General features: G+C 52.0%; 1 protein-coding gene across 2 annotated transcripts; it reads right to left on the bottom strand.

Annotated features, from left to right (window-relative positions):
• Positions 1–364: 364 nt before the first annotated feature.
• Positions 365–27,858, bottom strand: PYROXD2 (pyridine nucleotide-disulphide oxidoreductase domain 2). Of its 2 annotated transcripts, none has more exons than XM_081236620.1 (16): positions 27,712–27,858; positions 23,148–23,167; positions 20,605–20,698; positions 20,449–20,522; positions 14,625–14,780; positions 12,532–12,685; positions 10,516–10,577; positions 10,326–10,423; positions 7,967–8,108; positions 7,448–7,582; positions 6,120–6,192; positions 5,701–5,857; positions 5,176–5,330; positions 4,365–4,471; positions 2,504–2,624; positions 365–613 (listed from the first exon to the last, which is right to left on the bottom strand). In XM_081236620.1, the coding sequence occupies exons 1-16, from the start codon at positions 27,836–27,838 to the stop codon at positions 588–590; spliced, it is 1,701 nt and encodes a 566-aa protein (XP_081092746.1). In that variant the 5' UTR covers positions 27,839–27,858; the 3' UTR covers positions 365–587. The 2 variants fall into 2 exon arrangements, with proteins under 2 accessions (XP_081092746.1, XP_081092745.1); XM_081236619.1 differs by lacking the exon at positions 365–613 and adding an exon at positions 1,596–1,747.

The raw sequence follows: 27,858 nt of genomic DNA, 5'->3' as shown, positions 1-27,858 counted from the left end.
GAAAGAAAGGTGTAAAACCCACCTGTAGAATATAGAATATGATTCCGATTATGTAAGACTAGCTGGAAATATTGTAAAATGGTGACTGATGATCTCTGCAGGTAAGATTAGGTTTGAGTTTTATGTTCTTGATTATTATATTTAAAAATTCTCCTACACTAAGCATTTGTACCTTTTATTTACAAAAAATAATAATATTTTGAAAGACCGAGTCTGACGCGATCTGCCCCAGGCCCCTGGGATTTCACAAGTTCCTATTTGTTTATTCAATTCTGCTCTCCTTAAGCTAGTGTTAGGGATGGATGTGCTTGCCCTCACCCCATAGCTTTCCTTCCCCCCTCCCTCCCTCCCACCCTTCCTTCCTTCTTTCTTTCTTCCTTACATTTTCCCCCTCTTGGGCCCTGGCAAGTCTTTTGAGAAAAGCAAATCTTAGAAACCAGACCAAAACCAAATTTTCAACAAGCTCAAAAATTTAGTTGTACCAGTGCTGCATGACGCGGGGGTAGGGGACAAGATTGACAGCCCTTATTGTGGGAAGAGCTTGGTGGACCCAAAGATGGCTCTGCTCTGCCCTGGTCACACTGCTTCTAGTGGGCTGGTTTCAGTTTGGTGCCTGGTTTAAAAAAGGATGTCAAAAAGACTGCTTTTTGCAGAATCCAGAAATGACAATAATATCTCCACCAACAATATCAGCAGCAAGACCACCACTGTGTACCAAATGCTTATCTTGTGCCACATAGTGGACTAAACCATGATCTATTGTCCTATTTGATCTTTAAAACAATTCCTTTACAGATAACAAAACTGGGTTTATCGAGGTTAAGTAATAAGGCAGGTATTTGTTAATCTGTATAAATTTGCCCAGGAAAGGCAGGGAGGTGATGCCCCAGGGAACGCTGCACCTCCTCTGCTGATGGGGGCTCTGGACCACGGCCTTGGCTGCTGGGATGGAAGAAGCTGGATTACCATGGGACATTTGTGTGACACTTTCTGATCAAGAATGACAACCCAACTCACTTCAGAATAACATAGTGACGTGACAGGTATGGCTCGCTCATGGGAAGTGAGCGGTTGAATCTCCAGAGCTGGGAATGTAGGTCCCCAGATGGCCCTCAGCTACCCCCACCTTGCACTCACCCTGACTGCTGTTTGCCTGACTCTGGCCGTCTTGACAGCCTGAGAGGCCATGCACTGCTCAGGCCAAGGCCCCTGTGGGTGACTTTGTGGGGCACTGGGGAATTGGGTCCTTTCTTATACAGTTTGCCCGAAATGTCACAGCAGTGGCCTGGGGCTCCCCAGGGCGGCCCTTCAATCAGCTGGTAGGGGGCCCTGACCGTGCGGAGAGGATGCTTGTTGGTCAGACGGACTGTTTGGAGCCGATGCTGTGAGATTACTGGGTACTCCAGACAAGTTTATCCCAGCCGGTTAGTACATATTACCTACTGCACTAATACACAGAAAAATGCAAACTATCGATATAAAACAAAACCAGTTCATTCAAGAAGCCATAGATGCAAGGTTAACTAGGACCCAGTGTAACCTGTACGTTTTTTCTAGAATAGTGGCTTGAGCCTTGAGGACTCGCCTGCCTCAAGCCATATCCTGGGAAGCTGACCCAGTGGAGACTTAACATCTCAAGGGTGCATTCATCTTCCTGGGTCAGAGCTGGTTTGGGGTCACATGCTCCTGAGGTCCCTAAAGACCACGTGAGCTGCATTGCGTCCAGCGGCTCCCATGACACCTCCTCCTGGAAGGGAGTCTCCCATGAACCAAAGCTGTGCTCACCCCCCTCCCACTCCTCCGTCCCCCCATGGGACTTGCTGAGGCACCAGCCACAAAGCAGAGCAGGGACGCCTGAAGGGTGATGCTGGGGCCGTGGGTATCAGAATCACCTGGGATGATTATTAAGACAGATCCTGGACTCCCCTACATCAGTGCAGGAAGGGCCAGGTGCCTGGTCCAAGCAAGTGGCCCCCTGCCTCCACCGCCCCCAGCCTGAGAGCCAATGGGCCAGATGGCGAGACTCCCAGCACGTGAAACTAGAATGAGGGATTAAGGATTGGAGAGGAAGTCATGGAAGTATGGACCCTGTCTGGGGGGCCGGGGCCCACATAGCTCAGAGGAAGCATCTATATGAGATGAGCTTCCGTGGGGTCAGTAGGCCTGGGAGGAGAGCAGCGAAGAATTTTAAAATTGAGAAACTGAACTTTGCCGATCCTTACTGGTCTCAAATACGGATGGGGAATTTAGAGGCATGGGTCTTACACAACCCACCATGGGAACTTGGAGAGATGCCTCCACTGGGACGTATCCCCAGGCCTCGTGGGGAGGAGGTGAGCTAACCCGAGGGTTGTGGCCAGAGAATTCTCAACGTGGGTGATGGCTTGTTCTCCTGGGAGTTCCCTCCCTCTCACCTCCCCCCTTGTTTACCCTGCTCCCCTGTCTGCAAGCCTCTGCCAGCCCTCGATGCCCGCACAGGGTAGTGGGACCGAGGGTCACTCACCCGGATGGGCCCCACTTCCGCAGAGATACAGACCCCGGAGAGGGCAGCGGTAGCTGGAGTGCAGGGGCACAGGGCGGGCAAAGTACAGCTGGTCCAGGGTCATGGCGCAGTGGAATATATTCTGCAGGAGGCAGGGCCACAGTCGTTAACATAGGAGTGTTACATTCTCCACCCCGTTCCCCTCCCCTGTTCTCCAAGGAAGGTTCTTCTCCTTCCAGGATGTTTTCTCCGGCTCTTGTGATGCAGAATGAGGAGGGGAAGAGAGAGAATAGGCACAAGTCCTAGGGCTGGGGGTGAAGTTTCCTAGAGGCATTTTTCAAGAAGGAAGAAGGGTAGGGAGCATCTTCAGAGGGCAAGGAAACTGAATGGGAAAGAAAAGGGAGATTTTAAAGATGTTGCTGTGGACTATGAATCCCCCTCACTGTTTGAAAAATAGAGGAAGTTGATTTATTTTGACTGCTGGCACGTGTTTCTTTGGCCAAGACACCCAGCTGAGCTTGTGCCCTGGGGTTCCAAGGTCACAGTAAATGGCAGATGGATTCTGGGAGCTGAGCGCGGTTCTGCTCCACTGGCCTGGGTCAGACCAGCCGAGGAGGGAGGAGGTGTGGGGGAGGGGGAAGGGCACACCTGCGGGGCAGGTCTGGACAAGACCAACATCTGCTGGACGTCACCGTGGGGATGACCTTCACCTGCCCCATCAACGTGTCCCAAACTGAGCTCATCCTCTTCCCTCGAGTCGGCTCCTGTCCAGTCTTCCCTGCCTCCGTGGATGGCGTCACCTCCCCCTCCTTGGCCTTCAGGTGGACCCTTTACGTCCCCTCCACCCGCCCTCTGCACGCACATTTATCAAGACTTCTCAATCCACCTGCCCAACCCTTCCGCCTCCTTTCCCTTCCCTTCCCACTGCCTGGCCTCTCTCACTCTCTATCCGGACCAGCGCTGTCCAGTAAAAATATAATGGGAGCCACACATGGAATTTTAGATTTTCCAGTAGCCACATTAACACTTAAAAGGAAACTGGTGAAATTAATGTTAATAACATATTTAATTTAACCCAATTAAATGATATATTTAATTTAACCCAATAGATCCAAACTATTATCATTTCAGCACGTGGTTGGTATTAAAATTATTGATGAGACATGCTGCATTTTTCTGTACTCAGTCTTTGCAATCTGGGGTGCATTTTATACTCGAAGCACATCTCATTTTGGCCTGGCCACATTTAAGGGCTCAATAGCCACGCGAAGCTAGTCACTGCTGTATTTGATCTGGCCTCCTGACCCATCCCCCTGCCTCCAGGCTCAGTGAATTTGGTTTTGGTTTTGGTTTTGGTTTTGGTTTTGGTGATACGCGGGCCTCTCACTGTGTGGCCTCTCCCGTTGCGGAGCACAGGCTCCGGGCGCGCAGGCTCAGCGGCCATGGCTCACGGGCCCAGCCGCTCCGCGGCATGTGGGATCTTCCCAGACCGGGGCACGAACCCGCGTCCCCTGCATCGGCAGGCGGACTCCCAACCACTGTGCCACCAGTGAGTTTTTGATAAGAGAAGTGTGAGCACATGCAGCCTGGGGGAGGGGAGGTCCCTCTGAAGAAAGGCAGATGGGAGGGGCCGACATGGACATCCAGGCAGAAGGGCCGCAGTCCCAGTCCCGGTGACCTGCTCAGCAGGTGCTGCCTCTCCTCACTCCTCGCTCACTGCCTAAACCTGACTGCGTCTCTTCCCCTCTCTGCTGTGGTCTCTGCCTCTGTCCTCTCTTCCTGCTGAAGGCTGGGTGTGGAGGGACAAGATAAAGCCGAGTGGGCATGCCAGGGAGTCGGGGTACAGGGAGAGTGTGACCAGAGACCCCAGGCCTGTACTCACCCCCCCAGGAAGCCCAAAGACTCTCTCCAAGTCAGGGGGTGTGAGGATGTCTCTGCCCACCACGGAGCTCTTGAAGCCGGGGGCGTAGGCCTCAATGCAATCACACACTGGGTGTCGAACACAGGGAAAAGAGATGGTGTTAGGAGAAAGAGGTGTTACGACTGTACAGCTCGGCATATTTACTAAATTCATTAAACTCTACACCTAAAATGGATATTTTTTCATATGCAAATTATACCTCAATAAGCAAAAAAACAGTCCACAGGCAAATAAACAATTCATTACAGAGGCCTATAGGTGTCAGGCTAGTAGAGCCTCCCACTCTTTCCCACCTTTTTACTCCAACCCTAAACATTTGTCTCCCCTTGAACATGCAAAAATTTCTTCACCTCATTGCTCTGCTCAAGTTATTTCTTTTGCTTGGAATGCACTTTGCTGCCTGGTCGACTCCTATTCATCCTTTAAAACCCAGCTCAAATGTCCCTTCCTTTGGAAAGCTCTCCTGTCTCTCTGGCTCACAGCTTCCTCCTTTGGTTCCCACGGTCCGTTGTACTGTAAGATTGGTTTGTTAGTCTCCCCCGCTGGACCATGAGCAACCTGAGGGCAGGAACTATGTCTTTTTGGCTTTCTTCGCCCAGGGCCCGACCCCAGCAGTTACTCACTGTGTTGATTTAGGTTTCCCTGGGTACTCCTCTCTCCCTGGCACAGAACTTGCAGGTGTTAATCCTGAGTGGGGCAGTCAGGAGGAGAGGCCATTCGGGACGCTCGGCCAGCTGTCACTGTGGAGCCAGGGCGGTCTAGCCCTCCTTACCTCTGTCTGCGTGAGCGTTTCTCTCCTGCTCATCCCAGGTCTTGCCTGCAGCCAGTGTGTAGGGTGTGTACTGAGTAAAGAGGGAGATGACGTGGCAGCCGGGGGGAGCCAGCGTGGGGTCCAGCGAGGAAGGGATGCAGAGCTCAATCATAGGTCTGCGTGCGACACGGGGAGGAGAGAGGGTGGGGCCTGAAGAGCAGCACCTGCCCGAGGGAAGGGGCTGGGGAGCCACTCTGAGATGACGGGACAAAATGAAGGCTTAAGACAGGAAGATGCTGGGGCCGGGCCTATGATCTCTGTAAGGTCATGGTGGCGTTTGCCTGCACGGGCTCGGTGACCACCAGGACAGTCCAGACCACCCACGGGGAGCTCCCTCATCTCCAGGCCCCTGTCCCCGGCCAGACCGGCAGGCTCCAGGCTCTCTGGTCCCTCCCAGGCCAGGGTGGTGAATGAGCAGCAGTCTCTGCCATCCCACCACGCCTCCTGTGCTCTAACCAGGGGCTCAAGTGTCTCCAGGGCCCCCACCTGTGGGAAGGCAGGCCATCCATGGCGTCTTCAAAAGCCTGATGGAGAAGGAGGGTGTTCTCACAGTTGAGGTGGATGGAGCACTGGTGATGGGGCAGCGGCTGGCCCCTGGGAGCATTGGGGGCCGCCAGGAAGTCAGGCAGCCTGTCGACAGCCACTGAGGGACCAAAGAGGAGGGTGAGGGCCCAAAGGCCTGTGTCCTCAGCCCCCCAGAGTCCTCTATCTCTACCCATCCCCTGCTCACCCGCATGGTGGACTGGAAGGAAAAGGTATGAAAAAGTGTTTCACCTTCAAACTGGGGGGCAGGCTGGGGGGCGGGGGATAGAGATGATGATGCAGGTCAGTCTTTCCCATACATGGAGATTTCTCACTCAGATAACCTCAAAAGAAACAGCTCTACGATCTGGTGTGCCTCTTACCATTGATCTTGGTAACAGGCGACTGGGTGTCCAGCTGGGAGATTCTCTCCACGAACTCCTCAGGAAGCCACTCCTGAAAGAAGAAGGTTCTACCCTGGGGGTGGCCAAGGCCCCAAGGGGGCTGCTTTACTCCTTTGCTCAGACTGGTCCCTCAACCTGTACTGCTGGAGACCCTCTCCCTCTCTCAGAGCTCGGCCAAACCACTTCCTCTGTGAAGCCCTCCTGGACCCCTCCAGCTCAGCGCTAACCACTTCTTCCTTTGCAGTCTGCCAGCGTCCTGGCTGTAAATGGCCCACACCAGCTCCTGCTACGGATATGGCCCGTGGGCTGCAGCGTCTTTCACCTCTGGTCTGTAAGCTCCTGGAAGTCTTGATGATCTCAAAATTGTCTCAAGATGCTTTTGAACTGATGTTTGCTGAATTTGATTAGTGGAATCACTCAGAAAAAGTGGTGCCTTGTCCCCAAGAATAGTCCCCAAATCGCTGGGAGCTCCATGCTCATACACGTATTATCATATGTTTGGGGGAGAGGGAAGGTGTGATCAATTGCAAAAACTGTCCCAAGTCCCCAACCCTCCTTGTACGCACACCCCTTTTTATTGCCCTTCCACTGTGACTGAGCTTGGCCATGAGACAAAGCTAATGTCAGCAAATAGGATGCAAACAGAAGCACTTGCGTGATTGAGTTTGCTCAGTTTTGCCTTTTGCCAGATCTGGACTACCATGCCGGGGGGTGAGAGATACACAGAGCAGAGCTGAGTCATCCTGGACATTCCGACAGAGACCGCTGGATTAGCCCCGGCCATCAGCAGGGCCCACTAGTGACCCGCAGCTGCTGGAGGAGCGCATGAGTGAGCCCAGATCACTTGAACTCAGCCAAGATCAACTAACTGATTTCTACCGCTCTGTGCACTAAATCCGTATTTCTTGTTATATGCCCAGAAGCTGTGTGGTTGTTCTGCAACATTCATGTGGCAACAGATCACTGACACAAACAGTGGAATCAGAGCTGGTTAGAGGGGAGAAATCAGGATAGCAGGAAAGCTGTAGAAGTAACCCTGGGTTGAAAGTCAGACCTGAGTTCTAGCTCTGGCTCTGCCCATTGCTAACCGCCTGGCCTCTGTCATCTCACGTCCCCGGACCTTTCCCCTCACCTGTGAGGCTTCTTTGCTCTTTGCTCCCCGCCCGTTAGGTAAGGAGAGAAGACAGATTTCCCCACATCCGGAGGGACTTGGCCCTCGCATCTCCCACCCTGATGCGGCCCTGGTCCCCTTGACCCCTCCACATTCCAACCCCAGGCAGACATCTCACCTCCACCCCCAGCCTCACCTGTGGCGTCAGCTTCAGGAAGGTGATCTGCGGCGACGCGTTGGACAGCACCACTTTGCTCCTTACCTCCGAGCCGTCTTGCAGCACGACTCCTTGAACGCTCCCTCCACTGCTCACCTGCACCTTGGCCACTGTCTAAAGCCACGGGAAGGAGCCCCCAGGGTCCCCGGGCAGGGAAATGCAGGTTGAGTCTCGGGGGATTTCCGCTGGCCATGCTGCTCCTAGGCACTCACAGCCTCATCAACCCCGGCCCCGATTCTCTGCAGCTCCTGGTGAGGCGTTAGCCCACCCCTCCAATGCAAAGGCTCAGCCCAAATGCGGGATAGTGGCTGTGAATTCAAAGGGGGTAGGCAGAAGAACTGGGGCCTTGTTCACAGCAGTACAGGCTGCAGAGCCCGAGCTCCTCGAGGCTGAGCCCGGCCTTGTCCGTCAGTAAAATGAGGGACCCTCCAAATCTGAGACTTTGTTCTAATCTAAGATCCTTGCCAAAAATTGGGGTGGGGTAAAGGGGCTGTTCACCTTTTCAGTGAAGATACTTGCTCCGTGTGCGGTGGCTGAGCTTGCGATGGCGTCGGAGAGGGCACCCATGCCGCCCTGGACGTAGCCCCAGGCCCCCCGCATCCCCTCCAGACCCCCCATCACGTGATGGAGTAACACATACCTGAGGACAGATCATCAGAATCAGTGGCTGGAGGTGGGGTTTAATCTCCTCAGAGTTCTAGGTGCAGAGAGTCCTTGCCATCCTGTATCTTCAGCCCCTCCCTGCCCCCATCCAGCCCTGTCCGACTATCCTTTAAATGAGCTCGAGACTCTTGCAAGAGCCCTTCGCTTCCCATTCTGCATCCTCTCCCCCTGTAAACGTCTGGGGGCAGAGCTTTGGTTCCAACAATGTGGTAGCGATGCCCAAACCTGCCTCTCCAGCTCTCTCCTGAGTGCCAGCCTGTATGCCCAGCTACCCACAGATGTCTCCACTGGCATGGCTTTGGGCAGGTATCTTGACCCATCCCCTTGTCCCCATTCCCCAACCTGTTTCTCCATCAGTCTTCTCCATCCCAGTGAATGGCACCTTTAGTTTCCAACAGAAAACCGGGTGTCAGTGTTGCCTCTTACTAGGCCCTCACCACCTACATTGTCGAGTGCCTCCCAAAGAACTTTCCAAGGCCCCACTCCCTGCTGCTTCCTCCCTGGTCCAGGCCACTCTCTTCTCTTTCTTAAGTTGCTGCAGTAACGTCCTCCTAATTGGACCCACTTCTCCCACTCGTTCTTCCCTGTAGACCTTTCTCCACGTAGAACCTGGAGCCCAGTCTCAAAACTCAGCTATGCTCCTGTCACTCAGCTCTTTTCAAGCCTTCACTGGCTTGTCGGTGCTCTGAGGGTGATGGCCAGTCTCCAAAACCGGCCTTCAGGGCTCCTGCCTGCTCGTCAGCCTCGTCCCTCCCTACACACACACCCCCGACACCCCGCACTCCTATTAAGCCAAACCTCTCAGTGCCTTGAATAGATCATATAATCCACTTGCAGCTCCTACATTTGCACATGCCGTTCCAGAATCTAGAAGCCCCTTCCTCCCTCTTCTTTTATTTGGCTAATTCCTCCTGCCCTTAGAGTCTTGGATGAAACACCTCTTTCTCATGGGGGGCTTCTCTGAGCCTGGACCACGTTGTCCCACCATCACAGTGCCCACAGCTCTCTAGTCCACTCCTTGCACTGTGTCTACCTCCCCCATTAGGATTTCAACCCCATTCACTACCATGTCCCCGGACCTAGTCCCCAGGCAAGTGCTCCATCGATATTTATTGAAAGAATTAATGAAAAAACAAATGACTTAAAGGCCCATTTCACAAACTGGGCAGTAGCTAAGCCTCCTGAACACCCACAGAGAAAAGGACCAGAGGCCCTAGCTGGAAAATCCAAATTGGCTGGTTGATCTTGGCCAGGATGTTGCAGCTGCTGCCAAATCCCACTTTTCCATGGCCCTGGGGAATTTGGGGCTGGCTTAGTGTGTGTTGAAAAACCACTTCCAAAGTGTGCTCTTATCCCTTGAGAGATAAGCCACACTGACAGCTTCTAGCTGCATCTTCTGGTGCACTGGAAATGGTCCAAGACTTGGCAGCATCCTCTATCCCAACACACACACACACACACACACACACACAACACACATACAAAACACACAAACACACAACCCACACACCCCTCCATTCCTGCTCCTACAGGGGCTCATTAAATCATACCTCAACTACACACTTCACTGTGTCTGACTGCCCCCTCTCGGATGAGACTGTCAACACCCCCCCCACCCCCACCCCACTCACAAGGGGAAAGGCAGCTTCCCATCCATGTGAAGGTATCTGTGTGTGTGCGGGTCCTGGAAGCCAGGGAAAGGATCTGCGGGAGAGGGACAGGCAACGGGGCTTTGTGGGAAGGGAAGAGATGATAGATAGGTAGATAGGTAGATAGGTAGATAGATAGATAGATAGATAGATAGGTATGTAGATAGGTAGGTAGACAGGTAGATAGATAGATGATAGGGAAGAAGATGTTCATGTTGAGATATCACAGGCAGCAGGACAGAGGTGTTTCTACTGAAGCAGTAGGGAGTAGTGGCGAAGAAGGAAAACCTGGGGTGGGGTTGGGGGGAGGTCAGACAACTTGGGCTGGAAATCAGCTCTGCCACTTACTAGCTGTGTGACTTTGGGAGGGATACTTCCCTTCTCTGAACCACGGCTCTCAGGTGTTGCTTTGAGGCTTAAGTGAATCCTGTGTGAAGTGCTTGGCTCCTGCCTGGCTCACTGGCTGAGCTCAAGGAACAGTAGTTATCGCTCTCGTGGGGGAATCGGCTCCACTCCTGCTGCCCCACCTCACCTGCCACACTCACCCACTCCCCGGAATGTAGGGACTTGTCATGGCTCCAATCACAGCATCCGTTGCTAGAGTAGCTTTTAGAGGCTCAGACTCAAACCACTGATTCAGCACCTGGGACAGCAAGACAGCCAGGAGAAGGGCTTACCTCGGGAGCAGAGGCCCCCTCACTGCAAGGTCCAGCCTGAGGCTGGGGAGCCCCTCACCTTGACAGCTGGAGCTGTGAGGACCTGGTAATACTGGGGCAGCTGGGCTCCCAGGATGCGACCTAAAGGAGGAGATCCATAAAATGTGAACCGAGACAGGCAAGAAGGGAGCACTCTGATCCATAATGTCTCTGCGCCAGTTTCTTCACCTGTAAAATGGGAGGACAAAATATTCTGTACCCTTACGAGCTATTGTGAGGATTAAACGAGGTATGTAGAGCATTTCTAAAGCATTTCCACAGGCACTTAATACATTTTACCTGTTAGAATTATTTTGGGGCAATTTTTAATTTGTATCTTATTCCCCTACTTTGAGTTCTGTACAGCCGTGCCCTGGGAGGCGGCAGCTTGGCTAACCCATTCCTCTGATACTGATTCAAGCTAATCTCCGAGAGTGACTGTGCACTAGGACCTTGAGGCAGAGGTCATGAACCCCAGGCATTGTAGCCCCAGCGCCCAGCTTGGTGCCTGGCACGTAGCAGATGCTCAATAAATAGTTACTACATGAATGTTTATTGTATGACGCTCCTTGGACTGGTAATCTGGGAGGCGATGTCTACTTTTGGCGTCTGTGGTAGATTCTACTGGCTCTGACCCTTCACCCCTCCCCGTGTCCACACACTTTGCCATGTAACTCTGCACCGCTTCCCTCCCTAGCTGAGTTGACCGCCCTGCCCCTTGATTCTGGGCTCAAATGATTTGCTTGGCCCCTGGAATGTTTACTGATGTGATGCAGTCAGAGGCTTGAAACTGGCCTGCACATTGGGGCTTGCCCTCTGTGCTTCTGTCACTGACATAAGAAGGCCACGCCTGGACTAACCTGTGGCTTCCAAGAAGAGGATTAGAGACGCCTGGAGCGGAGCTGCCCCAGCCACAGACACACGCATGAGACCAGACCAGATCAGCTCAGCCCAGCTGGGACCAGCTGAGCCATGCAGACACTTGAGAAATAAATGTTTATTTCTATATGCCACTGGAATTTTGTAGTCTGTTATGCAGCAATTTTGTGACCACAGCTAACCGATGCAGTACTTTTCTAGAATATAGAAGCTAAACTGGTTTTTGTACCCTAGAGGAGTGGTAGAAAATAATAGCAGGCTTGGTGAAAAGAAACTTCCATTCTCATACCCCCGGCAGACATCACTAATTCATCACAGAGTTTTTTCTTGCTGAGCCCAATAATCTAGCATCTTTCTTGTATGGGGGCATCTCTTCAAACTCTCTTGGCCCCATCTCTTATTCCAGCCATGCCTATGGTGACGAGCTCCGTGCAGGCTCTGGTCAGCTTCACACAGTGCAACCTGACAGCATCCCACCTCAGACCTGAAGATGCGCCTCTTCATTTCTTCCCTGGGGCTTCTCTGGCACCATGACAGGACACCCACGGGAACCCACTTGGCACCCATGGATGCACAACCCAGAAGTTAATGCCTCATGTGGGAGTTAACACCCCAGGGGGCAACCTCTGACCACTGGGGGACAGAACCCAATGGGTAAATGTTTCCCCTTTCTTCTCCTGGGCATGTCCTCATGTGCATTTCCTAAGGCTTCTCAGAGGGAAGGACCTCATCAGCCACAGTGGTGGCCAGCTCAGTAATGCACCCTGGTATCGACTCTCCCTCTTTCCCGTTTCCCCTCCTTTCCCTGGTATCCCCCTTCAAAATGAACTACTTGCACATAAGCCTTTGGCTCAGGCTCTATTTTTAGAGCACGCCATCCTAAAACTTTGTCACTTAAAGTGCTCCAGGTGGGGGCCTCCCTGGTGGCACAGTGGTTGAGAGTCTGCCTGCCGATGCAGGGGATGCGGATTCGTGCCCCGAACCGGGAGGATCCCACATGCCACGGAGCGGCTAGGCAAAAAAAAAAAAAAAAAAAAAAAGGGCTCCAGGTGGCCCGTATTAATCGATGGCAGTTGGCAGGCTGCCTTGGAGGTTCAGGCTTACGTCAATTGAGGAGAAAATGGGCTCAATCACATGAAGGTGCTCATCATGCCCAGATGCCTGCCCTTGGACTTACCCGCCTGCAACAGGGGCTTGAGGGTGGAGAGCGACTTGAGCCTCTGCAGCAGGGAGCCCCGCTGGAAGGCCTCCATGTCCACCGGGGCTGAGTCCAGCAGAGGGTCAATGGCTAACGCCAAGCGATTCATGAAGGCCTCATATTTGGGAAAGGCCTGGAACAGAGCTCCGAGTCAAGGCCCCATTGCCTAGAATCCCACAAAGACACTGTCCCCAGGCCTGGCCCTCCAGCTGCCCCCCAGCTGAGGCTCGATTCCTCAGGCCTCACGCCCAGTGTGGCTCAGCCTGGCTGTGCCGAGTTACTCCCAGTTCTAGGTCTGTGTGCTGATGTCAATACCAGGGGAGGTCAGAGAGAGCCTGGATAGTAGGAGGGCCACCATGTAGTGGCAGGGGCAAGGGGGTTGATGCGGGCCAAGACCAGTCGTCAGCCACGGAAACCTCAAGTATCCTAGGAGGTGGTCTCTGTGATAAACCAAAAACCACTTAAAAGTTTCTCCTCTCTGTCCTGTCTTTCTATATCTTACTGATAAAAGTAAGATCTCTCTGCCTGTATTCCAGCATGCTGACTGTTCCTTCCTGGGCTGCAAATCTCTTGCATCCTCTTGTCATCAGCAGGGACAGAAACTGGCATCCCTTCATCCCACAACCTCCCGCAACAGAATCCATTTCGACAGCCTGGTTATGACCCCCACAGCCCCCTCCCTGGATGGGCGACAGGAGCAAGGATGGGCACCCGTGCTACCCGAGGCCCTATCTTAATTCTCAGCTGAGAGCTTTTAATTTTTAGTTCATCTAGACTCATGGATATACCCATGGAACTTTAACAACTGTCACACAAAGAAAAGCTCTGTGTTGAAGTACATTGGAGAATCTTGATTAAAATGAAGGTAAACGGCTTTCTCTGCAGTAGGTCTTTAACGCGACAACGTGCAAAGACAAAACCAGAATTCAGCTCCTTACTTTCCACAGTGGGATGTGGCCTCTGCCTCCCGCTCCTGTGGTCCCCAGCACACAGGGCCACGGCCACACACGGCCAAGGCCACTGCTCTCTAAGCACAGGGACCTGGCCTTGTCCTGAATCCTCTCCAGTGCATCTGAGACAAGCAGGACTTGGAGCAGAGGGTGTAGGCAGTGGACCCCAACTCACTGCGCAAAAGAATCACTTGAAAAGCACTTTTTTTTTGGTTGACTTGATCATCAGCCAGTGTTTGGAAACCACTGGCTGAAGAGAGATGCTGTGTCTGTGGTTTTCTTGGTTTTACTAGATGAACACAGCAAAAAGCAACACACATGGATTGGTTAACCCAGGTTCTTCTTATAAAAATGTCTCCACCAAGATATGAGTTAATGCTATGCCTTCAGCTTGTATCTAGGCTTGGTACAAAAAATGGCCATTCAAAGAATCTTTTTATATCTGTAAGACCAATCACACCAGGCCCGTTACATTCAACGACTCATCTAGACAAAGCTACCCAGCAAATTCCTCACAGTGCAATCCTAGGAAAAGAAATGTGCCTCCTCCATCTGATGTGTGTGCTCCCCTTCACCAGACCTGCTCACCACCATGGACATATTCTTACCTTGGGCTGCCAGGGGATGATGCCAAAATAAATGAATATGTATTACGATGCTCTTGTCCTAAATTCCTGACCCCGTGTGTTCTATCCTTAACTGTCTCTATCTCCCCTTCTTCTTTTTGGCCTTCATGTGTTTTAATATTGAGGACCACCTGGAATCCTGTATGAAAGCAGGAGAGGTAGAAAGCACATAGAACAGAAGGACATACCAGTGGACTCCCTTTTGAAATTCAGGTGGAGGCCACCTGAACAGTGGCCTCAGGCTGAACACACACAGGTTTGAGGGTCTCCAGTGTTCACTGGTCTTAACCAACTGTCCTCCACCCCTTCTCTTTGCAGTGCCTGAGATCAAAGGCTGGCACAGACTGGAGCCCTCCTAGGGCGGATGAAGTGGCCTGTCCACACCCTTGTGGCCTTTGACAACCTGCTCTAGGACAACTCCAACCAAGCCCATTTTTTTTCAAGAGCGGCCACCAGGCTGAGATGGAGGAGATCAGTCTCTGGTCACCTTCCCTACCTGGGCGTCCTTCCGTGAGAACTGGGCGATCTGCTTCTGGTTTTCTGCCATGTCTGTGCCCAGCAGAAGGGACCTGGGCACCTTGCCCGCTGTGCCCTCTTCCAGCATAGGTGTGAATGAGTGGGGGTTTCGAAGATGAAGCCTCAGCCCGTGTTTCTGCAGAACACAGACAGCACAGGTAACATTTGAAGGGATCTGCCCATGACCCTTCTCTGATTGTGTCTGTGTGACCACTTAGGTGCCTGCATGCAGGTTCCCAAGGCCTGGGGTCCTGGTTCCTTTTTTTTTTTTTTTTTTTCGGTACGCGGGCCTCTCACTGTTGTGGCCTCTCCCATTGCGGAGCACAGGCTCCGGACGCACAGGTTCAGTGGCCATGGCTCATGGGCCCAACCGCTCCGTGGCATGTGGGATCCTCCCGGACCGGGGCACGAACCCACGTCCCCTGCATCGGCAGGCGGACTCTCAACCACTGCACCACCAGGGAAGCCCTCCTGGTTCCTATTTTTGATACAGGTGTATAAAAAGCCCTCTTGCCCAGGCACCCTATGGCAGACCATACCATACCACGCCACGCTACCCAGTGCCAGGGACTGTACTAGGGTTTACAATGGTTACATCACAACAGCTCTGTAAGTATATCATCCTCATTGTACAAATGCAACAGTAGAGGCTCAGAGAAGTGAAATAACTTGTCCAGCGTCACATGGGGAGGTGGATCCTGGTTTTGAAACCACACCCCTGTGACTCCAAAGCCCTGGCTCTCAGTGTTAGTCTTTAAATGCCCCCATTTCAGAAATAATAATTAAAACTGAGAAAGACACAATAAAGCCACGGTCATGTGAAAATCCATATTTACAAGGTGGATAAATCGTTCACATCAGAAACAACTTATTTACTTTGCAGACTCATGTGCTCCAGGGTCACTTTAAATGGAAGTTCCCTTGATGCACTGAAAATATGATTTGATTTACAAATATTTGACTTGCACACAGAACTTTCCAAGAGTACATTTACTTCTTCAAAGAAGGTGGAGATAAAACAAAAAGGGCCTGTGCTACCTCCACAAATAAGACTTACTGCTCCCGCTAGAGACTTCTTTTTTCTTAAACCACTTTATTGAAGTATAATTGACATACAAAGAGCTGTATGTATTTAATGTGTGCAACTTGACGAATTTGGCGTTTAGAGACTTCTTTCCCCAGATACTTGGTCTGCTCCCTCACCTCTTTGCTCAACAGTCACCTGAGTAGCAAGTTCCCCACCCCCATCCCCTGCCCCCGAAATGAGATCTGTGAGCAGAAATTTTAGGAAAACACGAGGAAACCAACAGAGATCTTTCCAATAATTACAGCAGAAGTTTCCCCAAGCCACAGGTGTTCCAGGTGGCAGGATCTCCACGGTTGAGCATTCTGTGGAGGTGAGTCTGGGCGTTGGTAGGGGCAGGCTGGGAGACCCGCAGGACCCTTTCTAACACTAAGATGGGGAATGCCTTTGATTCCAAACTGGAGGAACTTCCAGCTTGGTTCCTCTTGATACAGTGAACTCTTTCCCACCCAGGTGGTGTCCCTAGTTCCTCTGTGTCTCTCACCCTTGGCATCCCATCCATCACCAAGTCTCACAGCTCAGCCTCCAGACCTGGTCCCCATGTCCCCGCCCTGACTCAGCCTGAGCCACCACCCTGCGACCACGGCTACTTCCACCACAATCCACACCATCTAGCCAGTGGTATGACCTTTCATAAAGTCATAAATCCCATCACTCCACTTCTCGATTTAACACCTCTGCTGCCTGCCTCCTGCGCTCAGGATAAAGCGCAGGCCCTTGCTTACAGCGCGCGAGGCCCTGTCTCCTCTGGCCCCTGCCCCACTCTCACACCACCTGCTGCCTCTCCGCCGGGCACTGTCTGCTCCGGCCACACGACCTTCCTTCCCCTTGGGCCTGTCCACCTTCACTTCCTTCTGACTGCAACGCTTTCTGCTCAGATGTCCACAGGGCTGGCGACTTCTTGGCATTCGAATGCTAGCTCAAACGTCACCCCTTCAGGGAGGTTTTCCTGGTCACCAGTCCAGGCTGGACCTCCAGTTCCTCACTGTCACATTGCTTTATTTTCCTTTCTTTAGGTGGCACTTACCTCTCCCTGAAGTCCTCTCACTAAGAGCAGAAGCCTTGCCCCCTTCCCTCGCCGCTGTCTCCCCACAGGCCTCTCCCAGGGCCTGGCACAGGGCAGGTGCTCAGAAGCATTTGCTGAATTAATGAATCAATAACCTCCCCTCACCGAAAAAGGGACCCAAGAGGATCCCAAGGGCTGTTTCAAGTCTTAGTAATTGAACAGGATTAATTTATTTATCTGATTCCAGGACTTTCTCTCATAAAGGGAGCCGTTGTTATTCTTGATGGTTTTGATGATGTGGTGTCAGAATAAGAAGGGGCTGTTAAACCACCATTATATTATCCCCATTAGATTTGCTCAGATCACGCAGTTTCCCTCTTGTAAAAAACAAACGTGGGCTTCCCTGGTGGCGCAGTGGTTGAGAGTCCGCCTGCTGATGCAGGGGACACAGGTTCGTGCCCTGGTCCGGAAGATCCCACATCCCACATGCCGTGGAGCGGCTGGGCCCGTGAGCCATGGCTGCTGAGCCTGCGCGTCCGGAGCCTGTGCTCCACAACGGGAGAGGCCACAGCAGTGAGAGGCCTGCGTACCGCAAAAAAAAAAAAAAAGGAAAAAATCGCATCTGATTTACCCATGGGATTTCTCAGCATGTACAGCTGTCCCGGCTGGAAATTGCTGGGAAGGGACAAGCCGTGCATTAGGGGCCAGAGAAATGGGAGATTTAAGGGGTGCAGTTCTCAGAGTTGCGCTCTGGGGTCCTCCTGCTTCAGAATCATTGGCTCCTGGGCCACCACAGTCCCACAGAATCATCCGTAGTTCCTCTGAGCAAGAACCACTTTCCCACCAGTTGCCCAGATTTTTCTGAGGGACCTGAAAGTTTGACAGCCCTGCCTTGGAGAGATTTCCGAGGAGAGCAGGAGCAGAGGGATGGGGTTGGGAGCCAGAAGGTGAGTGCAGGTGGGAGGGAGGACAAGGGGGTGCCACTTGAATGAGGTCAAGGCTGGTCCAGGGAGAGTTGGGGAAGGCAGCTGCTGGCTGATACAGGATGAAAGACACCACCTCCCCTCTGCCACATACACCCAGGGCAAAAGCTCTGCCCTCCTTGTCTGGATCCCACGACTCACTGTGGGGCCACTGTAAAAGCAAGCTTACTATCCACGTGCATGGAACTGGGAGATGATCTCATCGACAGCTGGGGAAACTGAGACTTGGAAAACAGGCCCAGTGAGGCCCCAAGCAGGTTGGCAGAGTCATCCTCTGGCTCAAGTAGAGCTCAGTCTAATCGGGTACAGGCCCACAGTGGGAAGGTCTGATAGGAAGTAGCAGGCCACAGGTCCTTCTGGAGCCTCAGTTTTCTCAGCTGACAAATGGGCATAATATTGGGTTGGCCAAAAAGTCCGCTTGGATTTTTCTGTAACATCTTACGGAAAAATCGAATGAACTTTTTGGCCAACCCAATAATACTAGCTGACAGTTGTTGAGCACTGACCGTGCCCCGTGCACTGTACTAATGATTAGCAAACACCAACCACTACAATAGCCTTATGAGGCAGGTACTATTACATCTCCATCTTACAGATGAGGAAGATGAGGCACCACCAGGCTAAGTCATACAGCTGGTAACAGCAGAGCAGGGATTCAACACCGACCAGTTAGGTTCCGGAGTCTGCAATCTCAGTCCCGTGCTCTACCGAGGCCGGAGCTGCTGGAAGAGCTTATGTCTGTGACCTGGTCCACTGTCATCGGCAAAGTGCCTGGAGGGGCACAAGGCTGAGCTGGGTGGCTATCAAGGTGCCCACGGTGGCGGCACCTCACAGAACGAGGAGGAGTCAGTTAGACCTGGCTCAAGTTCTTGGTCACTTCCTAGTGTGCGAACTTAACCCCCCTGAATATCGGTTCCCTCATCATAACATGGGGACACTACTTGCTCTTGTCTCACAGACGAGGACAAATTGACAGAGCATGAAAGCTCGTAGCCCAAGATGTAACACTGGTAAAATAAATGCTCTTTATTATTGTTTTGGAAACAGAATATTCCTAGAAAGAGGAATAGTTGCCCTCCTATAGGTATCTTCTGAGCTGTCAACGTCCTGTTAAAATAAGGTACCCCGCACTCCAGATGGGATTAGTTCTGTGCATCGTGCAGCAGGACTGCTTCCCCCCTTGATCTGAGCACCGTTCTCCTATTAATGTAGCCCAAGATCAGAGATCAAAGGATATAGTCAATTCACTTGGGAGGTGCTAGTTAAAGGAACCCTATGAGAATACCATTTTCAAATGAGTAACTTTTTTTAAAAAATAAAGAGAATGGACTTCCCTGGTGGCGCAGTGGTTAAGAATCCGCCTGCCAATGCAGGGGACATGGGTTTGAGCCCTGGTCCGGGAAGATCCCACACACCGCGGGGCAACTAAGCCCGTGCACCACAACTATTAAGCCTGCGCTCTAGAGCCCGCGAGCCACAACTACTGAAGCCCGCGTGCCTAGAGCCCCGTGCTCCGCACTAAGAGAAGCCACCACAATGAGAAGCCCGTGCACTGCAACAAAGAGTAGCTCCCGCTCGCCTCAACCAGAGAAAGCCTGCTCGCAGCAACGAAAACCCGATGCAGACAAAAAAATAAATTAAAAGAAATCCCAGGAAATTATTTAAAAAAGAAAAAATAATAAAGAGAATAATTATGTAAAATTTTCTGTTCTGTGATCCTCAGCTTTCATAAGTTAGATTTTTCAAAAGGAGGGTCTACCCCCACCCCTCCCCTCACCCTTGCCACTCTGCATAATTGGTGTGTCTGAAAATTGCCTTCACCTATCGTCTGGTTTGGACTGAAGTCCACAGACCCACTCCCAGGCCTTGGCAGGGTTTCATCCAGTCCTGGCTGGTGACAGGCGTGTGCTCTCTCTCTGTGTCTCTCTTCGGGGCTCAAAGAATAATTTATTTAATGGGTGTCAGTGGATTAATGTCTTATTAATTGAAAATTTAGGGCAAAGTTGGTGCTGAAGTGCCATCAATGTCATATACAGATGGCACAGGGGACCTTTCTCCAAGTGGTGGGTGACAGGGGCACCAAGCTGGTAAGCTAAGTGGGGTCCCGGAATGCATGACCAAGTTTGTCAAAGAGGCAATGAGGGGGTGAAGGAATCTGAAGGGGCGGGGGGCAAGACTGTGGACCAAGGTGAGGCTAAGAGGAGTCGACAGAGGCAGACTGTGAGTTCTCAGGATGCCCTCAAAATGGCCCAGGAGCCCAGAGAGGTGAAAGTCCCCGAGTCCGACTTCCTACTCAAGCTGCCGAGGACGGTGACAGGCTCTCATGTGTAATGAGGGCAGAAACCAGCTCAGGTCCTAAGGCAGCTTCGCAAACTCAGATGCCCAAGGGTCCTAGCAGGTTTCCTATGGGGGCTGGACAGACCCCGGGAAGTGAAGTGACAAAGCAGAGCTGGGACCGAATCCACGTAAAGGGCCAGCCGGTACAGCATGTAGGAACATGGGCCTGATGTTGACAAAGCTTGTTCTTCGAGAGGTTTGATTTGTGTATGAAATTTCCTGATCTTTAAGACACTGGGTGGGCCAGACAAAGCCCATTTGTGGGCAGGCACTATGGAGACCATGAGAGGTAGACACACCCTCGGAGGGAAGAATAGCAACTGCCTACATCCCCAGCCCCCAAGCCATGGAGCAGGTGGACACACACACACATACACAAACACACATGCTCTACCTTCAGCTCCAGTTCGGTGTAAATCTGCGGTCGTAGCAGGCTGAGGAGGTAGGATGCTCGGGAGAACTTAAACCCTGAAAATGAATCGGATGAAGACAGTAACCAGGGGTCACCAGTGGTCACCCCCCACGCCCCTCACCCACCCCTTTGGCTCACCTGGGATTATTTCCTCTGTGACAGCTGCACCCCCGATCACGTGGCGTCTCTCGAAGACTGCCGTGTTCACCCCCAGTCTCTGCAGGTATGCCGCCTGGGGCGGGGCACACAGGGTCCTCCCTTTACCCCTGGGGGCTGACCCGCATTCTCAGGGTCCTCACCACACGGCTGGCTCAAGCTGTTCCTGCCTCTGAGATGCCCTCCCTCCTGCCACCCGTAAATTTTCACCCCCCCCCAGATGTTCTCTGAGACCTGACATGATTGGTCCTGCCCCTCCACTTCCCAGCCCGAGGTGACCTTCCCTCCTGCAAGGTCCAGTGCCTCTGTGAACTCTTGCCCATCTCCTGGGGAGGTGGGGTGGCAAGCCTCGCTCTCATCACTGGCCTGAGGCAGGCAGCACAGTGAGCTTGCCTTGTGAGTGCTGAGCCAGACGGCCCAGGTTCCACTCCCCCTTCTCTTTTCTGCTGGGGCGGCCTCAGTACCTAATCCATCCAGCCTCAGTTTCCTCATGTGCAAAAATGGGGCTGATGATAATAACACCCACTTTGACTGCTTCATGGGGTCACTGTGAGAATTCTGAGCTGGTCCCTAGAAGGGGCTTACACGGGGTCGCTGGCACACGGGACGTGTTCAATCAATGAAGCCATGATTATAGCACAGCCTTATTTTGGGGAACAAATGATGCGGGGGTGGGATTAACTTTTCTCTAGCACTTAGTGGAAAATCAATAAATAATTGTTGAACCGAACTAGTCCTGAGTCTACAGACCTAAAATGCTGGTCCTCACACCACTACAGCTACCACCCCCAAGGTGACAACAGGGATGGTGTAGTTCTGAAGGCAGACTTTTTAAAAAGTTTGCTTGGCGACTACAATGTGCCAGACACCGTGCAAGCATCATCTCATATAATCCACCCTAGAAGTAGGCACCGTGATTCTCCCCATTTCACGGAGGAGGAAACCACGGCTCAGTGAGGCTAATAGCTCAGGATCACAGAACTGATGAGTAGAGGTGTCAGGAACTGAACCCGGGCGGTCTGGACCCAGAATCTACACTCCTGACATGTCCTAACGAGAAAGAAGAAAAGAGCAGCCCAACATGACATTCACAAGGTGGCCTGGCCCTCAGAGGTAAGCCCTGTTTCTCCCACTAGACGTGAACAATCTCACAATGATGACCACAGACAGGGATAATCTACACCACGACAAAATGGGACGGAGCAAAAGCCCACTTTATAACTGTGTCTAAGCACAAAAGAGACAGGGTCTACTGGCCACCACAAAATACCAAATGCCCCCTCTCTCGGCCAAGATGAGTGATGCTACGTGTGCACAGTGACTGTTCTCCTCACCCTAGTCTCCCCTCCCCGCACACACGGTTACTGAGATGCCTGCTCACAGGGCTGCCTCCACTCTGACAGTATCCAATCTAGAGCCAACCCCTACTTCCTTAGGCTCTCCCCAAATCAGCCAACCGAAGTGCGTGTCCTAGAGTAAGTTCCTCCTATACCTCTTATCCTGGGACGCCCCACGGTGTCCCCATGCTCACCATTTGTGTAAGGCTTTATGAGCTGGGTCCTTGGGGCACATCATCTATTCCCTTCACCTCAATTCGGTGAGGGTGGGCATTTTAATTCTCATTTTACCATGGCTCAGAGAGATAAAATGACTCACCTTAACCTTCGCAAATGGAAAGTGCAGAGCTGGGGACAAACGCACGTTGGTATTAATACAAAATCAATGTTTTAAATTACTGATCAGTTGAGTTAAATAATGTCCCCTGTGAAATGTTCAAGTAAAATGGCTATGTCAGGGAAAGTCTTAAGATTTAACACAGGTCTCCTGGCTCTCCATGTTGCTGAGCCCCCTGCATTGATATTCTAGAGCAGCCGCTGCTTCAGGAAGATGCTCCATGTTAGGCTCGTGGCCTGAACCCCTCTAGCACACACTGTGGCCTCCTAGGGGTACATGGACTCTGGTCTGAGAAGCACAGCCTTAGGGTAACCCTGGCCTGGCTCAGCTTGGGACCCAGAAGCCACCTGTGCTGGGGCAGGGCCCTGCTTCCTCTGCTAGGTCGGCTTCCTTGCTGTCTCCAGGGCACAATTTGGACCGTGTATAGCTGCTGTGTTCCCCAGGTTGGTACCTGGCCTAAACCTAGCTGGGGAACATGGGGTCTGTACACAAGGACAGCCCACAATCTGGAGTCAAAGGCCCCCCAGCCCCAGTTACCTGACCCCACAAGCTCCAACCTGCCTCCTAGGCTATGCCCATCACACACTTTCCCAGCTATTTATCACCTCGCTTTTGAAAGGTCATGGGGGAAACCTATGAGCATTAAGGAGAGGAGAACAAGGGAGCCCCTGATATCCTCCTTAGCTACTGCAGATGTCCATTCGAGCCAGCCGCTAGTCAGCACCAGGGCGCGAGGACCAGCCGGCCTTTCCTTCTCCCCCTCAGCCTTCATCCTGCTGGCTTCCTTACACTCCTGCTGAGGACCACACACCCAGGGACCAATGAAGCGGGGCAGATTGGGAGGGACTTACAGCCACCAGCCCGTTGTGTCCTGCAACGAGAAGGAGGAGGGGGGAGGAAAGTGACAGTGGTCAGCGGGCAGACAGACACATTCCTTGAGGAGTGTGGCCACCCACCCCTGTCCCCATGCCCATGAAGATCCTGGAGAGGTAGCAGAACTTGGGGGACCCCCTCACCTGTACCTTGATGATGGAACAGCATCTAGCTCAATGCTGTAAGACACCAGTCTTTGGGGAGTCAGAAAACCCTGGCTCTTGCCCTGAACTGAAAAAAGTCCTGTCACCCTGGCTTAGCCAGTGGCTCATGCTGGAGTGGGGACAAGGAGAAATCCACAGTCATTAGATGAAAACTATCCCACGAAGCCTCCCATTGCTGGGCTTCTGGCACTTGGGGATGAGCGGGGGACTGTCAAGAGGTAGTGTGACAGTTGACTTATCAGGGAAGAGAGGTAGGCGAGGCTGTACGATGATGCCGGGCGTCCCTGGCTGGCATGGGATCACCAGCCGTCCAGGTGAGTGCTGGTCCTGTGGACATTGGCTGCCAGGCATGGCTTGTTGTGCCCAAGTGTGGCTCACAACAGTGCCCCAGAAGGGGCGTCTTCGTCAATTCCCAGTGTTTCCCAAATAAAACAGGAACAGCTCAAAATGAATGAAACACATATGGCTTTGACGTGCGCTAGAGTAGCTCAGCGTGCTTCAGGGGCGCCAGCTGACTGGGAAGATTTGTCTATTATAAAGTTTCTCTCCAAAAATTTTAGGCAGGCTGCCCCTGGGGTAGGAGCCCTGAAACTTGGCTTGGGATCCCATGTTCCACACCAAACCCCCTGCTAGCAAGTGCCTCTCCAGCTCTGAGAAGCTTCAGGATCACATGAGAACTCGGGTAAACACCGATTCCCTAACCCCTCCCCAGAATCTACTCAGCAGTTTGGGGGCGTGGACCAGGATGCACTTCACAGAAGCTCCCTGGTCATTCTGATGCAGGTGGTCTCAGACCCACAGGCCGAGCACATGGGGCCCTGGGGTGGGGGCCTCCCCTTTCCTTAGTCTCAGAATAAAATGCAGCAGCTGGAGAAGTCCTCGATGGGCAGAGAACAGGCCCTGGTTGCTTTCAGGGAAGGGGGCCAGGCCTCCCCTGGGACACATGGCACATGCTTCTCTTTGGTGGTGGGAAGTCACTCTGAGTCTTCAAAGATGACAGAAGATAACTATGTTCTCTGAGCAGCAACCTGAACCCAGCGTTGACTCTAATAAACGGCTCAGCCATTAAACTGACAAACATCCACAAATAGGAGGCAGCAATGACCCACATGATGGATTTCTCATGGCTGAGTTGGTTTTGTTTTACATTTTCCACATAGAGACCTGCCAGAATTTTCGAGGTCATTGAGCCAATTTATCATGCATTAAAGGAATCTCTGAAACGGAGTTTTTAAAACCTCTTTGACCATGATCTGAGGAAGAAATGCATTTTACTCTGTGACCTGACACCCCCCCCAACACACAAATAAATGTATTTCACAGAAACAAAAGTTTCAGGAACTAATATTAAATCATCATGTGATAAGCATGTGATGATCTACTTGATTATATTTCATTAAAAAATGCTGATTGATCTAGTACTATTTTTAATATGTTTTTGATAATTTTCTTAAGAAAGTTTCAAAAATATGATGGAAGGGAATCATGAATGGATGGATTGCAACCTGAAATTTGGAAAGCCCTGCTCTCAAATACATATGACAAATTAAAGGCAGACTGTCCTGGGCTCATCCTGGCTTCTGCTGTCTTCCCCACGTGTAAAAACAGAGGGCCTGCCAGACCTGCAGTGTTGAAGGGAGGATAACCAGTAATGCACGTGAAGCACCTGTCCCTTAGCAGACAATAAAAGGTAGCTGCCTTTTAATCAGTGCTGATCATAAATCTTGGAAAACTAATAAAAGCTTCCAGGCAACAAGGTCCAGTTCAGTCATCACATGTAAGCCCACAAATGCACAAACAAACCTCAAAGGGCAAAGGTCGAGGATCCAACAGCCCAAGTTCCTCTGCCCTCCCCCACCCCCAGTCCTGGCTGAGCCTTCCTGCAGCTTCTGGTGACCTCTCCTTTCCCCCTGAAGGAGTCTTAAGCTGTGGGCTGGGCTCAGCTTATCTCCAGGCCAGACTGCAGGGTTCCTCATGCAGCAGGCACGGGGGAGCTCTGGAGACAAGCTGCTCTGAACGTGGGTTCTTGAATGTGTGGGCTGCAGATGCCTCCACCAGATCCATTCCAAGTGTTGGTTAGATGTGCTGACTTCCTCAGAATCCTCATCACCAGGTAGGGGGCCCAGGAACTGCATTTTAACTAGTTCCTTGGGTCATTCTCAGGCAAAGTTAGTCAAATGACTAAATCAGGGTCCTCTTTAAGGTGGCTCCCAGGTCCCCAGTGTGGCTTCAGGGAGCAGAGATAATCTTTATCTTAGAAGATGCCACTGTATCCCTCACTCAGGCTGGAAATGCCTTCAAACCAGCAATTAGAGAAGCAACGTCAAAGAAAAACTCAGGCCTGAGACTCACACACTTGTGGCAATTCACCCAGGTATCTGGGGACCTACGACCAACCCTCTCTGCCAAGAGTCAGCAGGGCTGGGCTGTCACCAAGGGCAGGAAAGGTGGGAGGCACTTCCAACTCCTGAGCCCAGTCAGTGGGGGCTGGAGCAGGAGTCCCCCAGCCCTGGAAGTTGGTGAGACAGTTGTCAAACGCAGCCCCTGGTAAAAAATTAAATTACATCAACTTACAATGAAATAAGTATATGAAAATCAAAGGTAATAAAGACTCAAAGCTTGTCAATTCCTAAATGTTTCACATTGCTTTAACGGTTGGCTATGCTTTCACGGTTATTTACCTCTATAGACCCATAGAGGGGCCATGCTACATGATGACCCTTTGCTGCGTCTCTCTCCCAAATTCACCTTTGGTGACATCATATTGGTACTTTGAAAAAGGCCACAGTGGGGGTACTCACACTATGGAAATCTGCAAACATTACACACCAGGGCTTGAGTTACGATGTTTTTGGTTGTTAGACTAAGAAAGTGATGGAGAACCTGCTAATAATGTAGATTAAACTTGTGTCTGTAGCTGTTACATTGTGAAATGGTGCAAAAAATTGAGGAACTGTTCTTCCAGTGTTCGAAAAACATTATCTGATTGAGCAAAGTCATTCCCGTCGTTGAGGAAGGCGTGAAGTTCAGACATAAATCTTTGTTTCACTTTCTTTCTGCTGTTTAAATAAAAATATCAAACAATATTCTTTTCAGAACTATTTTCATTTGTCAAATTGCAACCACAGGTTGGTTACTGAGTTTGGCAGAAGTCACAGGTACTTGGTAAGAATGGATTGGCTACCTGGAATTTAGAGTATTGTTTTTCTTTGCGGTACGCGGGCCTCTCACCGTTGTGGCCTCTCCCGTTGCGGAGCACAGGCTCCGGACGCGCAGGCTCAGCGGCCATGGCTCACGGGCCCAGCCGCTCCGCGGCATGTGGGATCTTCCCGGACCAGGGCACGAACCCGTGTCCCCTGCATCGGCAGGTGGACTCTCAACCACTGCGCCACCAGGGAAGCCCAGTATTGTATTTTTTATCTGCAAAACAGTGTGCTACACTTTTTACTTCCGTATTTATAATAAACTTATGTATGGACATATATGCACACATTTTCCCTGGAGAGGTGACTAGTAAACATTTGCCAGCACATGACTGCTCTTTGTAGGGGTAAAAATGAAGAAATGCCCGAACAGGGACACAGCTTTAAAGCTGTGTGATGAGCATGTCCTTCCAGGCCTGTCATGGTCGCCCGGTATAAACCCAGTTGGAAATAATGTCAGAAGCTGAAACTGGGGCTGTGTGTGAGTGTGAGTGGGAGGCCCCGAGGAAAGGCAGCCTGGTCCTGGATCGCAGCCTCACACACTCGTGGTGGAATCAGGTGCCCTGATTCCTGGGGCTCGGCAAAGCATAGCAGGGTCACAGCAGCAGGTCTCCTACGTGCCCAGGCAGGGCAGGCAACAGGGGCTGTCACCCTCTGTGCATAGGCAGGAGGATCTCTGGGACTCATTTCTATTTTTTCCTAACTCCCCTTTATGGAGCAACTGCAGTGTCCTTGGTGGGGGGCGGGGTGTCTCAGTGGTCAGGTGGTGGTGACCAGAACCCAGGGCACGTGGGGCGGTTGGATTTCACACTTCTTGTCCCAGGGCTCTTTCCTCCCAAACCTTACGTACCATATGCCTTCCAAGAGTATGGTGGCAACTAGCTCATGTCACAGGAGATACGTGGAAACCCCTGAATTCACCTAGTCCTCCCTGGTCATTCTAGATGGGAAGACTCAAGCCCGGAGAGGGCAAGAAGCTGCCCCAGGCCACACAGTGAGTCGACAGCAAAGCCAACCCCAGAACCCCGGCATCTGCTCGCAGACAGGTGGGCTTTCCACACCAGCACCTGCTCTCATCCCAACTCCTGGCCAGCTTGTGCCAGAGTAGAGGGACGCCAGGGGCTTCTGAGCAGGGCCGCCCTTCAGCCCCTCGGCTCCGGCCCAGCCCACTTTACCTGCTCCTATTACCACTGCATCGTACTCCGGCTTCAGACGTCCCCTGGCATCGGAGTGAGCTCGTCTCCAAGCGGGGCGGGGAAAGGCGCCCACGGCCCTGCGGAGCCCTCGGCCACTTGCAGCCATTTCTGCCCCGGGCTAGGCCA

The sequence above is a fragment of the Mesoplodon bidens genome, assembly GCF_964165515.1.
Source record: "Mesoplodon bidens genome assembly, chromosome: 1".
Classification (NCBI taxonomy): domain Eukaryota; kingdom Metazoa; phylum Chordata; class Mammalia; order Artiodactyla; family Ziphiidae; genus Mesoplodon; species Mesoplodon bidens.
This window is presented reverse-complemented; position numbering and strand designations above follow the sequence as displayed.

Excerpts from the sequence above, each read along its gene's own strand:
- PYROXD2 (XM_081236619.1), bottom strand. The coding sequence starts at position 27,838 with ATGGCTGCAAGTGGCCGAGGGCTCCGCAGGGCCGTGGGCGCCTTTCCC. Across the intron at positions 6,193-7,447 it reads TCCTGAAGCTGACGCCACAG|GAGTGGCTTCCTGAGGAGTT; the intron begins GTGAGGCTGGGG and ends TTCTTCTTTCAG. Across the intron at positions 4,472-5,175 it reads AAACGCTCACGCAGACAGAG|TGTGTGATTGCATTGAGGCC; the intron begins GTAAGGAGGGCT and ends TTCGACACCCAG.